Raw genomic sequence first — 19,774 nt, 5'->3', positions numbered from 1 at the left:
AGCTCTATGTGCTCAAATGAATTAAGTTTGAATAATAATAGACTGACCTATCCTATGACTGGCAGCCTTCTATCTGAAGGTTTTAAAAGTAACAAGTGCTTACTAACTTGAAGAAAACCAAACTGTCCAGTTTTATGCATACTGTGTTGTTAGTCCAAATTGTGGAATAATCCTGCATTGCAAATATGTCAAATTGTCATTTTTTTCATTTAGAGTTTGTGTACATATGAACAAAGTAGTGTAATTCACAGATGAATGGCATAAAGACTTGATTAAAGTTGAGGAATAACATATCAGTAGCAAATCAGACATTTTAGCTACTGCTAAAGGATTATCTGTATTAGCTGGTCAAACAGTCAAGCATTTTTGCAACAAAACACTTGTGTACTCTCACAAACTATTAGCCTTAAATTTGTTATTAGCAATAGGACTATTTTATCAGAACCAATCAGCCTCATTATCGGTAAATTAATTAAGAATACATTGCCTCTATAAGATGAACTGTGAGTCCTGGGACTTACCAAAATTTACTTTTCATTTACATATTCCTTTCTGGAAAACTGTCAGTAGCAAAGAATTTTGTTGCACATTTTGACCTTTGACTGAAGCAGTTTATTTTGAAATTAAATAAAAGTGACAATTTGTTTTCTCAAGAGGAATTAGCCTGACATTTTTTTCCTTATGTTTTTTCCCTTCTTTTGGACTGATGTGGTACAGTAGTTCCTCTATCCTCCTCAGAGAAACACCAAACTGAATCCAGTGTTTCACGGCAATGTCATCGCCTAGCAGCCTGATCTTGTCAGATCTCAGAAGCAAAGGAAGGCCTAGCCAGTACTGGTATCAATGACTATTACAGACAAACAGGTTGTTGCTGGAGTAGCAAAGGGCTGACTGATTTATATTGAATTGGATGTAAAGTTCACATGTATCATGATTCATACCTTTGTCCACTCAGCTGTGTAAGTTACTAAAGCAGTATTTCCATCTTCTGGCCTGATCCATCTCTTATTAAGCAAGGCTGGGCCTGTACTGGGATGGATGAACTTTTCAATAGGAGTACAGTGTATAGATGAGATGTTCTAACTATATGATCATTAAAGATCCCATGGAATTGTCTGTAGCAGTAGTGGTGTTAAGCTGAGTCCTGGTGAATTCCACTAGGGGCTTGCAAAGCCTGACCCCACTTAACTAAGTGGTGAAGCAATTCCTCACTTAACCACCTGATCTGTACAGTGGGGCTGCTGTCACTTATCTGTTAGACGATCACTGCCCTTCACTGGTGTATGAAGTCCCTTCCTATATGCAAAGTACTTCTGGGTCCTGATAAAAACATCCATGGAAGTACAAGCCATAAGTTTATTAAGTTAATTATGTTAAGGTAAAATCTTAGGGGCATACAGTACAAAGGTCTTTGGACTTTTTCGATATTCAAATGACGAATGTGATGTTTAGTTTCCTGTTACTGTAAAATCATAGTATTAAATAAGTTTGAATCTGTATTATTTAGTATTATACTATGCAAGTATTGAACATAAAGCAAATGAAACTCTTTGCTACTTTTAGAAATTAAATAAATTGTAGCACATAATTCTCCCGTGATTAGTTCAGAGACCGAACCACTACTATAGGGCGATATATTAACGCGACAGAATTAAGGAGTCGAACAAAACAGCGAAATTTATTAAAGTAATTAAGAAATAAAGATGAAAGAGAAATCTGTGATTCCCCTTTAAAATGAAAAGTGACGTCCGATTTATACCGCCCTTAAAATGCGTCAGATCTCTCGACCAACCAAACTTTCTTTCCACTCCCTTGAATGATAACGGATAGGGCAACAAGCATGTGCTAACTGTTCCGAATATGTCTACGCGATTGGTTGCAATGTTCGTCCATCATTAGATTAAATGTTTCAGGGTAGGTTGGTGCGGACACTGTAACAGCGCTGATGGGCTGCTGTTAAAAACCCGGAGAAGATTCCGCAACTACCGCGGGACATTTCTTGAAAGCATGACTTTGTCATTGGAAATGCCCAGTAGTTTGCTGGATCTGTGGATCCTTGACAGTTATCGCGCTTGCATTACTTCGTTTTAATGAAAGAAATGTCCTAAATTATTTTTTTATTTTAATTTATTTTATGGGTTTTAGTTTTAAATTAAAACTACATGGGCATCGGATAGCAGTATAGGATAGCAGTTCCCTCCAAGAACTTGGTGGACGTTTATCGTTTTGCTTTTTGATTGCTCCGGTGCTTGGATTTCGCTCCATCAGTCCAAGATTTCTTCGTACTCGCATTGTTCGTGCTGTTGCTTCGGAAGAAACATGGGACTGCCCGCTTTGGAGTTTAGTGACTGTCATTTAGATAGTCCACAATTTCGAGAGAGATTGAAATCTCATGAGCTGGAACTGGAGAAGACTAACAAGTTCATCAAGGAGCTGATCAAAGACGGGAAAGCGCTTATTCAAGCCCTGAAAAGTAAGAGATGAAATTTACTTCTACAACACATCAATCTACAGCTGTTTGTGCCGTGTCGTGATTTCTAGGTCCCGTGCGTGTTGGCTGTAGATCGCCGCACATTTCTTACTAATGGCATTTTGCTTGTGCAGTGGCGATACTTGCATTTCTTTCAGTTAATATGTACTGTAAAATGACTTTATAGCTTTAGTCCATTTCCGATACGCATCTGCAGTTTGAAAGTCTAAAATCGGGGAAAATATGCAAGCGAAATATGCAAGAAGTGGTTGAGCATGCTTGTATTTTCATTTGCTTTAATCACTGTGCGTCATTTTGTCCCGAACTATAATGCTTGGTGTACTGTAGAAGAAAGGAATCTGTAAAGTCTGAGATTTGTGCATCTCCAGACACAAGCTTCATAGCCCAATGTTAGATTGTCAATACGCTGTCAGGAGCTAGTGCAGCCTCTTTGTTTATCAAGTTGTTCCATTACGCGGAAACTTAAAATGTAAGTAATAAAGATTCTTTAGTTCCTTGTTTATTTTTTAGGAAATCTTGTGCCTTCTGACGTTCATATAGACGGATATGTTGAAAGTGATAGTGCTTGAAGTTATCCCATCCCTGCCGACAGGTGTAGACTTACATGCAGTACTGTACCATGTCGTATTTGATGTGTGTGTAGTATTCATTTACAGTTGCATTCCTTGCACATATCAGAAGTACAGTTTTAAAACCATTTTTTGGTCAAAGTACAAAACTTTAGTGGTTTTCAATGAAACCACTAAACTTAAAATCAGGCTATTTAGAAGTTTTATACGACACCCTTTAGGAAAGTGAATTATGAAAGGTGCTTGAAGTTATATACCTGTAGTAGGGGTACAATCTGATTTTAAATGCACGAAGCTCTGTGACGCTAAAGCAACTGATTTTCCTATACTGTATGAGTGGTTGTTCCATATGTAAAGCAGAATGTGTGGTTATGGGAAGCCTTTTTTTTTCTATTTGTGTAAACATGATTATATTGTTTGATTAGTATTTAATCTACTTCATGAACGCAAAGACCCACAGTCCTTTTAAATGATAAAGAAGAAATTCAAGACCGTCACTGTAATTAAAAGGTTTTTGAACATTTTAATGTATTTTCCTATGGGTGCCATGAGGTAAGTCTTTGTGACACTATCAGTGCTATCAAACTTGAAAAAATCAGGAAGCTTTAACATGCCAGTAGTTTTTACAAAATAATTCTTCTGACTTCTGAGAAGTCACCTTTTCTTTCTTTACCTCTGTACAGCATGCAGCTTGCCTTCAGGATTAATGTTTAGTAAATGCATTTTGAGCCTCTCATTAGAACAAAAGAAGAAAAGCCCACCTTTTTACTTCAAAGTTTAAATGACAATAATTATGGTACTGTAATTATGGTTTACAGTTTTACAACATGTGCACGATAGGTGTTCATTTTGGTATTGAAATGAGTATGCAGTGTTTCTAAAGAGGAGGAATGATAACTGATGCAGATCTGGACAAGATGAACAAATGTTGATATGTAGTACAAAAATAAAATTCTTTATTATACACTACCGAACAACAGGTTAAAGTTGCCATAATACTGTACTTATTTTCAGTCTGATGGTGTTATCTTTAAAATGTTCAATTTGCCAGCTGGCTTAATTCAGATTTGCAGGAAGAGGTTGTACATGGCAGACAATCATGGGTCAAATGAAGGAGACACGGTTTAATGAAATGGAAAGGTCTTGTACAGGTGGTACAGTGTATAGATGAGATGTTCTAACTATATGATCATTAAAGATCCCATGGAATTGTCTGTAGCAGTAGTGGTGTTAAGCCGAGTCCTGGTGAATTCTACTAGGGGCTTGCAAAGCCTGACCTCACTTAACTAAGTGGTGAAGCAATTCCTTACTTAACCACCTGATCTGTACATTGGGGCTGCTGTCACTTATCTGTTAGACAGTCACTGCCCTTCACTGGTGTATGAAGTCCCTTCCTATATGCAAAGTACTTCTGGGTCCTGATAAAAACATCCATGGAAGTACAAGCCATAAGTTTATTAAGTTAATTATGTTAAGGTAAAATGTTAGGGGCATACAAATTCAGATTAATTCAGATTTGCAGGAAAAGGTTGTACATGGCAGACAATCATGGGTCAATTGAAGGAGACATGGTTTGATGAAATGGAAAGGTCTTGTCATTGCCAACTTTCTCAATTTTAAGAAGCCTTACTGCAGTGCAAGGCTCATTTGCAGTGCTCAAATGGCTCTCCGAATCCTCATTCCTTCCTTCATTGAAGAGTTAGCTTTGCCAAGCAGGGAATACAAAGTCCTGTCTAAAGCTTCTGGTGAGAAATAATTAACCAGAATTAAATAATTCGTGTTTCCTGAAATAGCTTATGGAAATATGCTTCCTGAAACACCTGTTCAATGACAAAGTGTGTCCCTCCCTCTTTTCAGTGGGAAGCATCAGGTAGATATTGGATACTTTTGATTTCATTCTTTTTTTATCTGTGTGATTCTGCACCATACTTTTTGGGCTTGGTCTAAGCTGTGAGTTACAAACTCAGAAAGGAGATGGTTTTTAATATATAGTGGTGGGCTAGATGATAGATCTTAGCATCTTCATTTATTGGTGCAATGCTTTGTTTTTAGAGCCATGATTTAACTTTACCCAACTTAAAACACTTTGCTTTGTTATAGGATTATACCAGGTTTAAATGGTTTATACCCTGCCGTCCATGTGGGTCCTAATGGCCCAGTATAGTGATGGGGACACTATACTGTAAACAGGCGGCGCCGTCCTTCAGATGAGACTTAAAACCAAGGTCCTGACTCTCTGTGGTCATAAAAAATCCCAGGGCGTTTCTCAAAACGAGTAGGGCCGTAGAGTAACCCCGGCGTCCTGGCAAAATTTCCCATTGGCCCTTACCAATCATGGCCTCCTAATAATCTATGAATTGGCTACATTACTCTGCTCTCCTCCTCACTGATAGCTGGTGTGTGGTGAGTGTTCTGGCGCACTATGGCTGCCGTCGTATCATCCAGGTGGATGCTGCACATTGGTGGTGGTGGAGGGGAGTCCCCATTACCTGTAAAGCACTTTGAGTGGAGTGTCCAGAAAAGTGCTATATAAATATAAGCTATTATTATTATTATTATTATTATTATTATTATTATTATTATAAATATCATCCTTTACCGTTTAACAGTAACCATTGTGTTGGGAGCCCAATAGCACAGTTTCAAACATTAAGCTCAAGGTCTAAATTTATTATAGCCTAGTTTATACTGATGGTAAATGTAGACACTTCTACCTGCACTTGTGTTATGGGTTTTCTATGGTTGCATTATTTACATAAATTCTTATGAAGGTTCATGTAGAAGTCTTAATTTTTATACCTATGCTAGAGCAAGAGTGATTTAACTAATAACTGAAACTAAAAAGTTTCTTAAAGAATTCTCATGGAAGTTCCCCTGTATTAAGTCTGGTTCCAACATTGATTATAATAATTTATGTAACCTCATGCTACATTCTGATTTGATTAAAAATAACGTTAATTTGATAATACAGTTATGCTGTGAATCTACAGATAAAATAATTATATGACAAATATCAAGTCAAGTACGCTTAGTCTCCAAAACATTTTCTTCTGGAATCTGTAATACAGTAGTTTCTTTTAGTGCTTTTGTCAGAAGAATCTTATTTCAATTATGTTTCTTTCATTTTTCAATAAAATATAGAATGTTGTTTCCATGACTGCAAACATTAACAAAGATTTCAGATTTTTTAATGTAGATGAGAATTGTGGTTGTTTACTTTCTCTTTCATTAGGTGAAGTAAGGTTTTTATGGTACTTTCATCTCCTCCTTTTATGAAATGAGTACCTCATTCTGGTAGTTGCATAAATTTGGAGTGGTTTTCTAAAAGAAAGCCCCTAAAACATTTATGCTTAGAACCGTTTCGAATTACATATGACTCAATGTCTGTTAAAGTGGCTTTGTTGTCTCTACAAAATGACATCTACAAATGAGACTTCTTAATCTTTACAATAGTTTTCTTCCCTTAAGAAATGGGAAGAAAAAGCGCATTGTAGGTTTCCCACCCAAAGGACTGCCAATTATTTGTAATAGGTTTCACAAGCACACGTTAGTTAGCACAACTGAAATGTGTATGGTATGGGAAGTAACCTCCTTAAGTTCTAACCACATTATTGTATAAATCTGTTTTTCTTATACTGTACAGTTTTTGTTGTATTGATGGAGCTCGTCAGGTCAGCAGCAGTTTGTGGGCTTTAATCATTGTGGTATTTGCTATTATGTAGTACCTACCAGAGGCTGAGAAGATATGGGAAACCCAGTTGTGGCACCTGTAGCAATCTCTCTGATGTCCTTTGTCAGAGTGGCACACCTGCAATGTCTATTCGAAGCTGCCAGCATGACTTATTTTACATTTATGATGCCAACGATGAGCAAGGGATTTCTCCAAAGTTGAGAGAGAAGAACGTTTTCTCGAATCTGCAGCAGGACCTGTGTTTTTGTTTCAGGCCAGAGCCATGTGGAATTGTACACCCTGTAATAATCCTCAGCTATTGCTTTTTTGAGCAGAAGCAGCATGATTTGCAAACCTCACTGAATGTTTTTAAAGTAGTCATTCAGCTGAAATTGTCTTTCATTTTTTTTATTTGGAGCTGCTATTTTATACACCCTAAGAGTAGTTTTTCTGGCAGCAATGAGCTTATTGGGATGCACACACATGTTCTTGTCACATGCCTACCTGACTTTTAAAAAAAAAACAGCAAGAGTCTAGCAGGAGAGCAGGGTTCTGTTGGGGGGAGGGGTGCATTTCTCTGTGATGTCACTGCAGGCCTGTGTGTACCCAGCAAGTCACAGGAGATGCAGTTCCCTGAATGGGGAGAGAGCCTAACCCTTTCCTTACAACTGTGCTGAACATGTGCCCTCAATTGTAAAATATGGGTCACAGTCAGCTAGTTCCATGTAACAAGCTCAGGCAGGTGATGTTTGTATCATAGAGCTCACAGATCAGATCACTCCATTGGCCATATTTCTTGTATTAGGAATTGGTCTTTTCGCATACCCCAATTTGTTCTCCATGAGAGACAAAAGACAGGGAGAGAAGCTTGGGGTCCGAGTGCAAGGTCAGCCCTTTATATGGTGCCCCTGGAGCAGTTGGGGTTAAGGGCCTTGCTCAGGGGCCTAACAGAGTAGGGTTCCTCTGCCAGCCGCAGGATACGAACCAACAACCTTCCAGCCACAGGCGCAGGTCCTTAGCCACAGAGCCACCACACCGCCAATGCATTGCAGATAAGTGTTTTTACTGTTTAGACCACTCGGGAGCCCCATTTTTCATAATAGCACAGCAGTTTTACCTACCTGCTGCAAAAAAAGCTAAAGAAATTCTCATCTACTTTCTGAATAAGATAAGATCACTTTATTAGCCAGATACAATTTCTTGTATTAGGAATTGGTCTTTTCATATACCCCAACTTGCTTTCCATGAGACACACAGACAGGGTGAGAAGCTTGGGGTCAGAGCGCAGGGTCAGCCATTAATAAGGCGCCCCTGGAGCAGTTGGGGTTAAGAGTCTTGCTCAGGGGCCCAACAGAGCAGGATTCCTTTGCCGGCCGCGGGATTTGAACTGGCAGCCTTCCAGCCACACGCGCAGATCCTTCGTCACACAGCCACCGCACCGCCCAATGTATGTATACATTCACGCATTTAGATGTCAATGCGAATAGAAGCATAATTGTTATATTTTTACAAAGTTCTTTGTTGCAGGCCTTATCTTAAGTGTAACCTAACAGTGAGATGTTCCTGGTCCAGGGTGTCTGTAGAAGTAACAACTACTACAAGTCCTATGACACCTGCTGTGGAAGTCTATACAGTGGCATCTGTCAGCTGGAGCACCAGCTTCTAGCCCCTTGCAGCAGCTTCTTGGCTGTTGGTATTAGTAACATGGCTCTGCCATGGTACCTCTACCTGGTACTGCAGGCCCTATTGGGAAAACTGCTGAATGGCTTCTCACTTGTATTTAGATCAATTTATTAGTGTAGCACAGATAGAATTCCTGCTAACTGGGCTGGGATAGCAGTATGTAAAATGCGTTCCCTTTACAGGCCACCAGAAAGGAAATGATGGAAGCTTATAAAACTGTTTTCTCCATCCATCCATTTTCTAAACTTTTTATCCCATGTAGGGAGCCAGAGCTCCCCAGCAAATAAGGGGAGCAAGGCAGGGTACATCCTGGACAAGCTGCCAGTCCATCACAAACACTCACAGCTAGAGCCAAATTTCCCCGAAGTCAATTAACCTACCAATATGCATCAGAGGAAACCCACCCAAACATGTGGAGAACATACAGATTCCCCTCTGATGGCACCCCAGTGCTCCAACGATGGCATTGAACCCAGTGCCCCAGCGCTATGAGGCAGCAATGATAACCACTGTGCCACCTGGAAGCTGTTCCCCAATGTATTAAAATGGCCATGTATTGTTATATTAATTGTGCTGCCCCATTACTAGGATGTTCACATTAATGTTGTCTAAATTATGCATTTATTTCAATTCAATAAAAGGGAGAAAAACAGGTGGCACAGTGGCATGGTGATTCACTTCTGGATTTTGGTGCCTGCCGTGTGAAATTTCTCATCTCTGCATTTGCGTAGGTTTCCTCCTGGTGCTTTGTTTTTCTCCCGTATTCCAAAGCTGTGTTGATGAGGATGAATGATGCGTCTATATTGTCTGTGCACATGGATTCCGAGATGTGAACTGCATTCCCGTCTATATTGGGAGGGTCCACAGTCATGGCCTGTTGTTCCCCTTTCCTTCCAGAATGAAAGCATCTTTTTAGTAAAGGATGGATGAGAAGCTTGATGATGTCACTGATCGACTAATCGGGGGGCTGGTTGGGATTACGCTGCCCTGCCTCTCTCTGTTCTCAGGCTCCCGCTTGCTTGTAGACATGTGGTGCTGTTGGTCTCTGGTACGATCCAGTTAATAGAGGAGCAGCTCAAAGCTGGGCAGGCTGGAAGAGTCCTCATTCTGTCCTGTGTAGAAACTGAGATCCAAGTAGTGGAAAACGCAATTTGGCTGTTCCAAATAGAGGGGGTCTAATGAAAATAATTAGCAATTCCAATTTTTTGTTAAAACATTCTTGACGATACGTTTTACGGGTAACTCTGTTGCATAATGTTGGCATTTCACACCATTAGAGTTTCTGGATCTTGTGAAATGTAAGGTATGATGAGTCATCGTATTAATGCCTCAGGCCATTGCTTAATTGCCATAAGATTCAGTGCAGTAAAATCGTTCAATCTGATGAGGTATTTTTAAAATCTGACAACAGCTCTTTAGTACAATGTCTTCACTGTACATCATTTCTAAATACTAGTAAAGGGGCAATTTACTAGTTTACCTAAACTATCTAAAACCTAAAAGGTCTTTGCAGCAGGGTTGAATGTTTAACGTTTCCCAACACTATGTTCAGATTTAGGTAATGAAAGTTATTTTTCAATGCTTTAGTTTTCTTCTGGTGGCTGCACTGTAATGTACTGTTCTGCTGCTAAACATCTAGCACAAACCTAGGCATCAGCACTCAGAATTGTGGTTTAGAATGTCAAAAGATGACAAAATTAGGAGGATCTGGACAGATTTGGGCAATCCTAGTCTTGGAGATCTCATCTTTTTGCAGGTTTTCAATCCAGTTGTTAAATACTTTAATCGTATCATTATTACAATACAGTAACACCTTATTGTCAGATTTCTGAGGAATTTGTTGTGCATCCAAACGGCTATGTTTTACACACACAGAGACTTACAACAAAAACCATACAATCACCACATCGAAATATTAATTAAAAATAAATATAACATTACATAAAAGACATCAGCCCATACACAGTGATTATGCGCCACTCCTACAGGAACCCACATAGATTAACAGAAACTGTAAGTTTAACTCCCCACAATCATCCTAAACCCCTATAATTGCACAATACCCCTGCATTTTTGCACATAATCACCAACTGCACTTGCTCATAAACCAATACTCTTTATTCTGAACTTATTTATTGAGTAGTGTGATTGAATCTTGGGACAAAAGAGTTCCTCATTTTGTTATGTCTGCCTTCAGGCATCAGTTGGTGGATAGAGATAGAGTTGGTAGATAGTAGAGAGAATTGCTCCCAGCTCCTCAGGTGCTGCTACTTTGAAGAGACCTAGAAATTGAATAGACACACCATCCCGTCAGGACTAGAATTGTCCTATTGCCTTTTACAGTTATGGCCTCTCTGGGGAATTCAGATTTGAACATGTTAGTGATGTGCAGTGTTCTTATAGTTTGAAGCTGGCTCTTCATTGTTTAACTTCACATTGTGTTCAATACATATTCAAGCAAATTTTGTCAGTAAATTGAATATGTTTTAAGAGGAGGGAACGGGAGATTAGGTGGGTGCCGTTTAACATGATGGTCGGCAATAACATGCAAAAGCAAGAACTGTTTAACCATGATGAGATTTACTGTCACCCTTTGAATGTAGAGGGAAAAAAAACAGAATGGCAATGGATCTAGTGTTTAGTACCGTTACCTCTGCTTGAGTGGATCTCCAAGGGGAGCACTAAGTTTCCGTGCAGTGTAAAATTAAATTCCCCAATACGCATTTAAATCATTCTTAAATCATGTCAGCCACAGTAAATATTATTGCAATAAATTAAGCAAGTGAAGCAGAGAAATGTGAGCTTCTGACAGGAGAATGTTTTGAATAACGCATACAGTGTTTTTGCTAAATAAACGCCAAGTGATCCTGGGGGACTGGTGCTTTGTGAATATGGGCCTTTTTGCTTTGTCAACAGGCAGGAGATGCAGGCGTGGTGCTTTTCATGTTTACACAACTCCCACTGTCTCAGGGGTCAGCAGGGCCCTGTGAAGACTGTGCTGTTTGACCCCTGTGTCTCCATCATACCGGGGTATTTCATGCAACAGTTTTAGTGATTGATATAATCTGTGGATATAAAGAAGGGCACGTGGGCAGTCCTTTGTCCTTCTATTCTCGGGGATATAGACATGTAGAATCTGTGGAATGATGAAATTAATGACGAAGGATTAATATCCACTGCGGCTTTTTCTGGTTTATGAAAGAGAGAGTTGTGTCAGGAACGATTGTTAGCTGGAAGAAAAGCATTACAGGATGGTGGTTGATATTGTCTGTCAATAGTTACAGAATGTGCAGAAGAGTGAAATGACGCTGTTTGCATTGTGAGGTGGACGCCGGCATTTTTTTCATGGTGATGAAGGGGGTGGGGGGTGGAGGAACATTGGAATGTACAACAGTAGTGACTTGACATAAAAGGGTCAACCAAGCTAATCTTGTTAATCTACTGTAAGTGAAGAAGGGAGAGTGGGAGGTGCTGGACAAACGTAACCCCTGGCTATTCACTCCACTCGCCTGACCCTTCGGGCACAAGACGCAAGACGCCTCACCGAGCTTTTGAAAAGGGGAACAAAGATAGAAGGGGGGATTTCCTCCCTGTCGCTGCACCGCAGACACCACACACAGAAAAACGTGGGCCAACGCCCCTACAGACATTTTCACCTTCAAGGGATCAGAAATGTAATATGTTTTGACCTCAGAGCCATTCTTTAAAGACTATCTTTAAAACCCTGTCCTGCGCACGTTGTGCAGCGGATGCCAGTTGTGCAAGACCCAGCTCCACTCAGAATGAGGTAGATGCTGTTGGCTGTATTACTGGGCCCCTGAGCGAGGCCCTTAACCTCAACTGCTCCAGGGGCGCCATACAATGGCTGAGCCTGTGCTCTGACCCCAGGCTCTCTCCCTGTCTGTGTCTCATGGAGAGCAAGCTGGGGTACGCGAAAAGACAGTTCCTAATGCAAGAAATTGTAAAGGGTTAACTCCATTAGGACAGACAATTTTTATTGATGAATTATTACAGACAGATTTGAATGTCTTGCGTATTCCACCAAAACTGCATGATTTATTAGATGTTTTTCTTTTATTCCAGAGCTTGTATAGCAAAAGCATGGTAAATACACAAGCTGTTCACAGGAACCCATTATTTACTTGAACAGAAAAAAATGTTAAAGCCTACCTTTGCTTGAAAATTTGACAGTGCAGTATATGAAAAGCATAATACAGATTAAAAGTCTGTTTGTTCTTTTTAGTTGCTTCCATTGAAACTATGCATGGCTTCATTAAAATTTCAACACTTGTCTTGTGTCTTGCATGACCACGTGAGTAGGAGAAGGAAGTGGGGTTAACTTGCACAATGTTACCGTTTATATTTTTAGCTTTTTTTTTACTTTTTAACACGGTAAATAAATGTTGCGAGAGTTTTTGCACGTCTACATTTTATACTGCAAAATCTCAATTTTTTGTCTGTCAGGATGCTTTTCAAAAAGTGAGCCTTCTGTATTTTAAAAAGAGAACTTATGCATTTCATCACACAGTTTAAAAAATGTTTTTGCAGTGTGAGATCTGTGCCAAATATGTGCTTTCACAGACATCAGGCTCTTATTTTAGGCCCTGCAAAGCTCTGTTATACATCCTTATACGTGTCTGCGCAACTATGAGGAAGGTCACAAATACTTTTTGGTTTAGGAGGTAGTGTCGGTGACAAATTAACTTTTTTAGCAATAAGCACATGTCTATTTGTGATATTTCTTGGTAGTGTTGAAGTCTTGAAGCTTTTCTTTTGCCTGCGTGCATTCAGTAGTTTAAGTTATTACCTGGTTTGGAGTAGCAAACCCTGTGGTTTTGTGTTGGGTCTCTTCCAGACACATGAGATTGGGCAGTCAATGCATAATATGATTCCAACATTAGCTAATCAATTCCAAAAATGTTATTTTCTCCATGCTAACGTGGCAGATTCTTTCCTGAAGGAGGATTTCAGGGGAGTTCTGCTGCAGAAAACACTGAAGGACACAGTCTCCTTAGAAGTCAGTGTCTTAATTTCCTCGCCTCATCCTGTTGGAGCACAATGCCTGTTTCCCTGTTTGCATTCTGTGGGATATTTTAATTTAAAAATAGATGCGTGTTCTTGGCTGAAACAGTACAATGGAAAGCAACATTGAAAGATGGGCCGAGTATCTTTTTTTTCCATAGGTTTACCCTCTGTATTGCAGGATATTTATAAAAGGGTTCCAATTGCAGTAGATTATTTTGTAACTGCAAAACCTTTGTGTTTTAGCAGTTAAAATTAAACCATCATATTTTTTGCATTAAATTAATCTAATCATTGATACTGTCATTTAGTAGTTCTCAGTTTTTAGTCTTTATCTTTTTGTACAAAGTAAAATCCTTTCTGATTACAGACGGCATAGACTTGGCTATTTTGGATCTTAAAATCATAAAATCTGATTGACATTTGACAGGTTCTAACATTCACTCATGGCTTTATCCTTTTGATCCCATCGGATAATGATATATGTACACTATAGTATAATTACCTGCACAAACAGGTCAGAAATCACAGGGGCAGACACAGACAGACACACTCACAACAGGGCCAGTTTTTCCCATTAGTCAATCTATCAGTATGGAAGAATCTGGAATATGTGGAGGAAACCCATGTGAATATGAGGATAACATAGAAACTCCATGCAGACAGCACCCCAGGAATTGAACCCAGGGCCCCACAGCTCTGAGGCAGCAATGCTAGCTACTGCACCACCATGTCACCCGGGGCAGAATTTATTATTTCTTTATACAATGGATCTCTTAATATATCTAGTGGTTGCTGTCTCTATCTGACCACTGGTTTCAGAATATTAACTGTACATGTTGATTACTTTCTTTCTAAAGAACTCTTTGTCTTTCATATGAAACAGAAATTATGTTACAGCAAGACTTTTGTTTGCCCTCTTCCCTGCCTCAAATGTAGTCAGACTGGTACAGTGAGAATAATTGAGGCATGTTTCAGGAATTCTGACCTTAAGATAGTGACTCTCAATGTCATGGCTGTGTGCTATGGTTTAAGGGTGTTAACCTGAGATTTCTGTTCTTCCCCACACTCAAATGTCCCAGTAAAAATCAAAAAGCATCAGTCCAATAATGTTACACAAATACTGTATTGGAAAAATGAATCATGCATTTTTTACTTGAATATAGTTGCTCTATTCAAGAGATCTATTCATAGTATGTCTGGACAAGGAAATCTACACTCCACACTACATGAAGAACAAACAAACCTGTTTTGACTGTACAGATGAGAATAACCCATTTTTAAGGACATACTGCTATGTTTTTTTCAAAGGAACATCTCTAAGGGATTTGACAATTAACCGCTGCAAAATTATACAGCAGTATACTAGACGAGATTCCTTCATTTGTCCTGTGTTTGGATTTGGTTGTACAACAGATCTCAGAAAGGGGACATTTTCTGTTGCGAGCATGTTACCCATTATTAATTAGGAAACAGTACATTAATTCTGAAGATCAATCGTTTAAAACGATAATCGTCAAGGTCTGACATAATTGTATATCTGAGCCTAGAGTATGTTTCGCTTAAAGAGTACTCTTAAAATTCACCCTTTGTAAATTGCTTACTTTGCTTCAACTTCTACAGGACACACAGCTTGATTGACAGTAACGAAGCCGGTGGGTGAGATAACAGTGCAGCTTTACTTGTGACTGTAGTGTGGCTCACTGCTTCCTGAACATCCGAAAGCTACCAACTTTAACAAGCTTTTACAACTGCTCTTTAATGGAAAACCATAGATGTACAGGTACCTTCCCAGAAGCAGACAAGACGATTCCTGAGCTATGATCTTGTCATAATCAACCAATGCAAAATGTGTCGTTAATGCTCTATTAAACATTACTTCATGTTTGAGTTCAAAATGGAGTTTCATATTTGTACCTGCTTTCAAATCACATCTTGGGCAAGTGCCTTTGTTAAAGGTGTGTAATACAGTGTGGCTTTCCATTTTTTTAAGGGCAACATGGTGCTAATTCCAGGGAAACGTTTTATTCTTTTTCCACTTTAAATGCTAATCCATGTCATTCTGAACATGTCACCCATTTTCTAGTATGTTTTGAGGAATGTTTGAGAACAATCCTGGAATTAATTGATGCAAAAATAGCATTCTGTACAACACTTTCTGTGGTGGTTTTACATTAAAAGCAATATTACACAGTTATGATACATAAGATTTAATTTATCTAATCTAGGAGAATGTGCAATTAGAATATAATTCGAATATTAGAATATTATTTTGTTTATAAAGTGCAAGCAGTATGTGTTTATACATTTGCTGTAATTGCTCATTGGAGCTATAGGTTATAGGTTATACTATATAGAACAGCTACATATAATGAAACATAAAAAATACACAAACAGAATGCAGTCTGTGAATTGTGAAAGAGCCATGTACACTACACATGCAGTACAGAGGCTGAAAAAATGGCAAAACTGAAATAATCATGACCGCAAAACATTAATTATCCTAATTTCTTATTGTTGTCTTTTCAAGATGCTTTTAAATTCCTGAAGTGAAGATGCCAGATTGCTTATGTTTTGGCCTATTTGTCCCGTTCCCTTCTGATTTCAGGTGGATCTCAGCCGAAGCTGCTGTGGTAGGAAATGTTCCTTTAAACAGTTTCAAAATAATTATAAGGTACTTTTGCTAGTTGTTTACTGTACTGTTTGCACTTGGGACAGCATAGTGGCCTGTCAGTTTCTATTTGCAGTAATATAGCTACAGTACATTGCTTTTTTGTGGATTGTGGTTAGAATGAAGGAAGCTCAGAACCTCTTACTAACACATGCAAAACTATTGTGTTTGTTTCACACATGGTTCTGTATAAAAGTCAAAAGTGGGAACCAGTTATAATGTCAAAGACCTGTTTTCCGAAGAGAAACAGTCTCACATGTTAATAATTGATTCTTGAGAACTGGGACAAAATGGTCTTGGTAACTTTAACCTCAAAGCAATGTCTAAGATTATTAAAAATTCTGATTATCAAGTAACAATTCAGACTGTTTTTCCAATGGGTTCATTCTTCCTAAACTCTTATGTCCTAGCAGGACACCACATGCACTTGTATTTTATTTTTCTTTTTTTAACCAGATTAATTTATATTGAATAATGTCACAACCATAACATATCAGTTGTACATGCTTTTTAAACCATGATTAAGATATGATTTAAAAACCCAATTTATATATTAATAGTTAAATCAAACTTGTTACATTAAAGTTTTTTTTAAAGAAACGTTTAATTTAATCTTTATTCTAGAGAATATGTGAAATATAATAATTGATTCTGAGACTCGTAGTGTTCTTAATAACCTAACCATTTCTTGGAATGAGCAGAATGTGGCCATTCTGTTGTACTCAATCTGTAAAACATTTCTAATGACATTGTTTCATTCTTGTAAGAATTGGGAGCTATAACCAGTGCATCTTGATGGTTTTACAAATTGGACCAGAACTGCTGTTAGATCTTCAAGAAATATTTTTGTGGTGGGATCCTGACAAATGAATGAAACAGAGATCTCTTTCAGCTAAACATAGCACTACTAATATATTAACTATTGTGTATTTCCTTTCAGTATCATGTGCCACTGCTATGATGAAGGGCTTCCTTTTAGTTTGTAAAGCTCAGATTTATTTAATTTGCTCATTAAATCAAAATAATTGAGCTCTTATTACAGTGCCATAATATGTTTACTTAGTCCAACGATTTCTGATAAATGATAATTGAAATAAATGTTTGCTGCTGTAGTTCAATACCCTTTTATTCTCAGATAAGGGAAAAATAAAAATCCTGACATTCTATTAAGTTGCAGTGTTACATGGTCAGATATTGCTCTCGGATTGACAGAGGGATAAAGGGCAGACAAGCATGTTGCTCAACAGTGATTCCAACATTTTATTATTTTATTTAATTCTGTTTTAATTTACGGTACTTAATGGCTGTACCTCCCATGAGCCTGAAAGTGCAGTCGGCAGCTCGAAAGATACAGTGTCTGGGCCTTGAGAGGATCATCAGTGCGTCTAAACATACTTTTACCTCCCGAACAATGTTCGGCAGAGCAAGAATTCAGTTACTTGTCTTTTTTCTTGCTTTGCTACAAATTCAGTTTTCCTTCATGCTTCCATTTTGCATTATGAATCGGATTCCTCTCGGCTGACTCGCTGGTATCACAAAGCTGTTTATTCTTGTTTTTTTGGGAAAAAAAAGTCATTGATCCTTTCTACAGGCCAATCTGACTTATTGCAGTCTTCTACAGCGGCGGATGAATACTGCACATTGTTAATCGGGCTTTTCTCCAGCCCAGCCTCAGAGATGAGCTTGTTGCTTTTCCCTGCGATGACCATTTTTAGTCGGCTGCTCCTCCATCGCCGAGTGTACTTGAACAAAAGCTCAGTGTGTGGCAGTTCCTGTGGACGCGCCAGTGTAAGGAGTGGACAGCTGGCTGTCATCTTTGACACCTTCTGGTTCCGCCTGTTGTTAAAGAGCTGCTACAGCTGACTGAAGAGCTGATTTTCTTTATCTGCATTTAATCGTTGAGGCGAGACGCAGCGCTCTTTATATAATCGAACATTTAATTAAGCTGTTTTCTTTCCTTCAATGACAAGAGAGGTGTTGCGGAGTAGGGCTGAAACTTGGTGCCTGCATTTTAAACTGCATTGCAGTTCACTGCCTTAGCTGCAGTATGACATAATTATCTTAGTATCTGAGAGGTTTAGCTCCATGGAGCACGTTATATTGTTCTTCAGGGAAAGGGTTACAGTAGTCTAGTTTTTATGACTCCAAATGAATTTTTTTGTAGCATTCAAGCCCATTTAATACTGTTGGAGCTGTGAGCCAGACTTAGTTTTTCCACTTTCTCAAATTGTTTTTTTTTTGCTAATAACTTGAAATGCATGCAGCGTTATACGGTATTGTGTGCTGTGTGCCAAGTGGTTATGGCATACATTGCTTTATTTTAATAAGTAACAAGGGCTTCTGAATACCCCAATAGCTAGTCTGTGTATAATTTACCCTGTAATGGAAAATATGATACTGTAAATCAAGCTTAATAGATGTACAGGTCTTTGTTATTGTACATTTCTGTCCCAGACAATACTTTAGCAAGAGCAAGGAATGTGGTACACAAGTTATTTTGCATATAAATTGCTTGCCTTTAAATCTCAAGATCACAGCTGTATATAGCCTATTGAAAAGAGGAAAATTATAAACTGAAGCGAGTCCTGGAAGCTTGAGGATGTTGACCAAATAAATCGAATTCTTACACATTTTCAGCAAAAGTGAACAATCGGTGCCTTCTCTACAATGTTATTTGACAAAGATTAGAAACTACAACATACTGTATGTGAGATGGAAAATGAATGCTGACTTTACCTGAGGCATTTAGTTGTCTTTTTTTTGGCTCACTGCCATTGATTAAATCGATAATTTAACCATGGGTTTTTATCTCTGATAAGAAAAAATAGAGTATCATTCTACTCATTGTGGAACAATAGGCTACTTTAGGGAGCTTGCCCTGATTAAGTGAAGGGGTAGTTTCAGTCTACTTCAGACTGTTGTTTAGAAATTGACTGCTGTAACTCCAGCTACAGTATGCAGTTCAGTTTACTGTTGTACAATCTCTTGAACATGTGAGTTTGCTGCTATGATCCATTATTTCATATTGTCCTCTCAAACTGCAAAGGCACAAAGAAAAGGGAGATTCTCATCAATTATTAAATTGTTCATATCATACGGTATCCTGTGTTGTCTGGTACCGAAGTATAGCCCCTGCACTTTCAGTCAAGTGGCCAATTCAAGAGTCCTCTTGGAAAAAGGACTCCCGTTCCAGAGTGTTGGATTGTCCTCTCTCTTTGATTGTACTTCACTGTGATCTGCAGTGCAAGCACTTTGGAAACTACACTATCCATTCTCTAGTCTCTGACTCCCTTTTAGGATGTCATTCAAACTACTGTGGTTTCCTTTTATTTTTGCTTTTCACAGCGCATATGCGAGGCAGGGGAGAACAGCAGATCCATAAATTAAGTTTTAAGGTTCAACTTTCATGAAATAACAATCAAATCTCCATAAAAAATCGAGAATTTCCAGTCAGTGTTCTATTTTCCCCTATGAGATAGCCCAGCATGATTTATTCTGTAGGTTCAGTATAACATGTGGGGAGCAGGGTTCTGGGTGACTGATGTGTCGTTGGGTAACACTACTGGAGAGGAAGTAAAATTGGATGGCCAGTTTTATTAACAACCCCTCATCTACTTAGACTTTAAATAGCTCTGTCAATGAAATTGATTACATTTACTTATCTTAGT

At 38.6% G+C, this 19,774-nt stretch overlaps 1 protein-coding gene across 4 annotated transcripts in view; it reads left to right on the top strand.

Annotated features, from left to right (window-relative positions):
- Positions 1-1,865: 1,865 nt before the first annotated feature.
- The window catches only part of LOC102697225 (rho GTPase-activating protein 26), an 82,903-nt gene continuing 64,994 nt past the window's right edge, over positions 1,866-19,774 (top strand). The window contains exon 1 of one of the 4 annotated variants that reach the window (XR_011191157.1): positions 1,866-2,473. Coding sequence is in view for 2 of the 4 variants with exons in the window: in XM_015349451.2 (XP_015204937.1) it covers positions 2,320-2,473 (154 nt within the window). In the remaining 2 variants the exon portion in view is untranslated. The remainder of the gene's footprint in view (positions 2,474-19,774) is intronic. The other 3 variants (XR_011191158.1, XM_015349451.2, XM_015349453.2) reach the window with 3 other exon arrangements.

This window comes from Lepisosteus oculatus, chromosome 11 (genome assembly GCF_040954835.1).
Source record: "Lepisosteus oculatus isolate fLepOcu1 chromosome 11, fLepOcu1.hap2, whole genome shotgun sequence".
Taxonomy (NCBI): Eukaryota; Metazoa; Chordata; class Actinopteri; order Semionotiformes; family Lepisosteidae; genus Lepisosteus; species Lepisosteus oculatus.
Note: the sequence above shows the minus strand (reverse complement) of the source record. Positions and strands in the feature narration are given on the sequence as shown.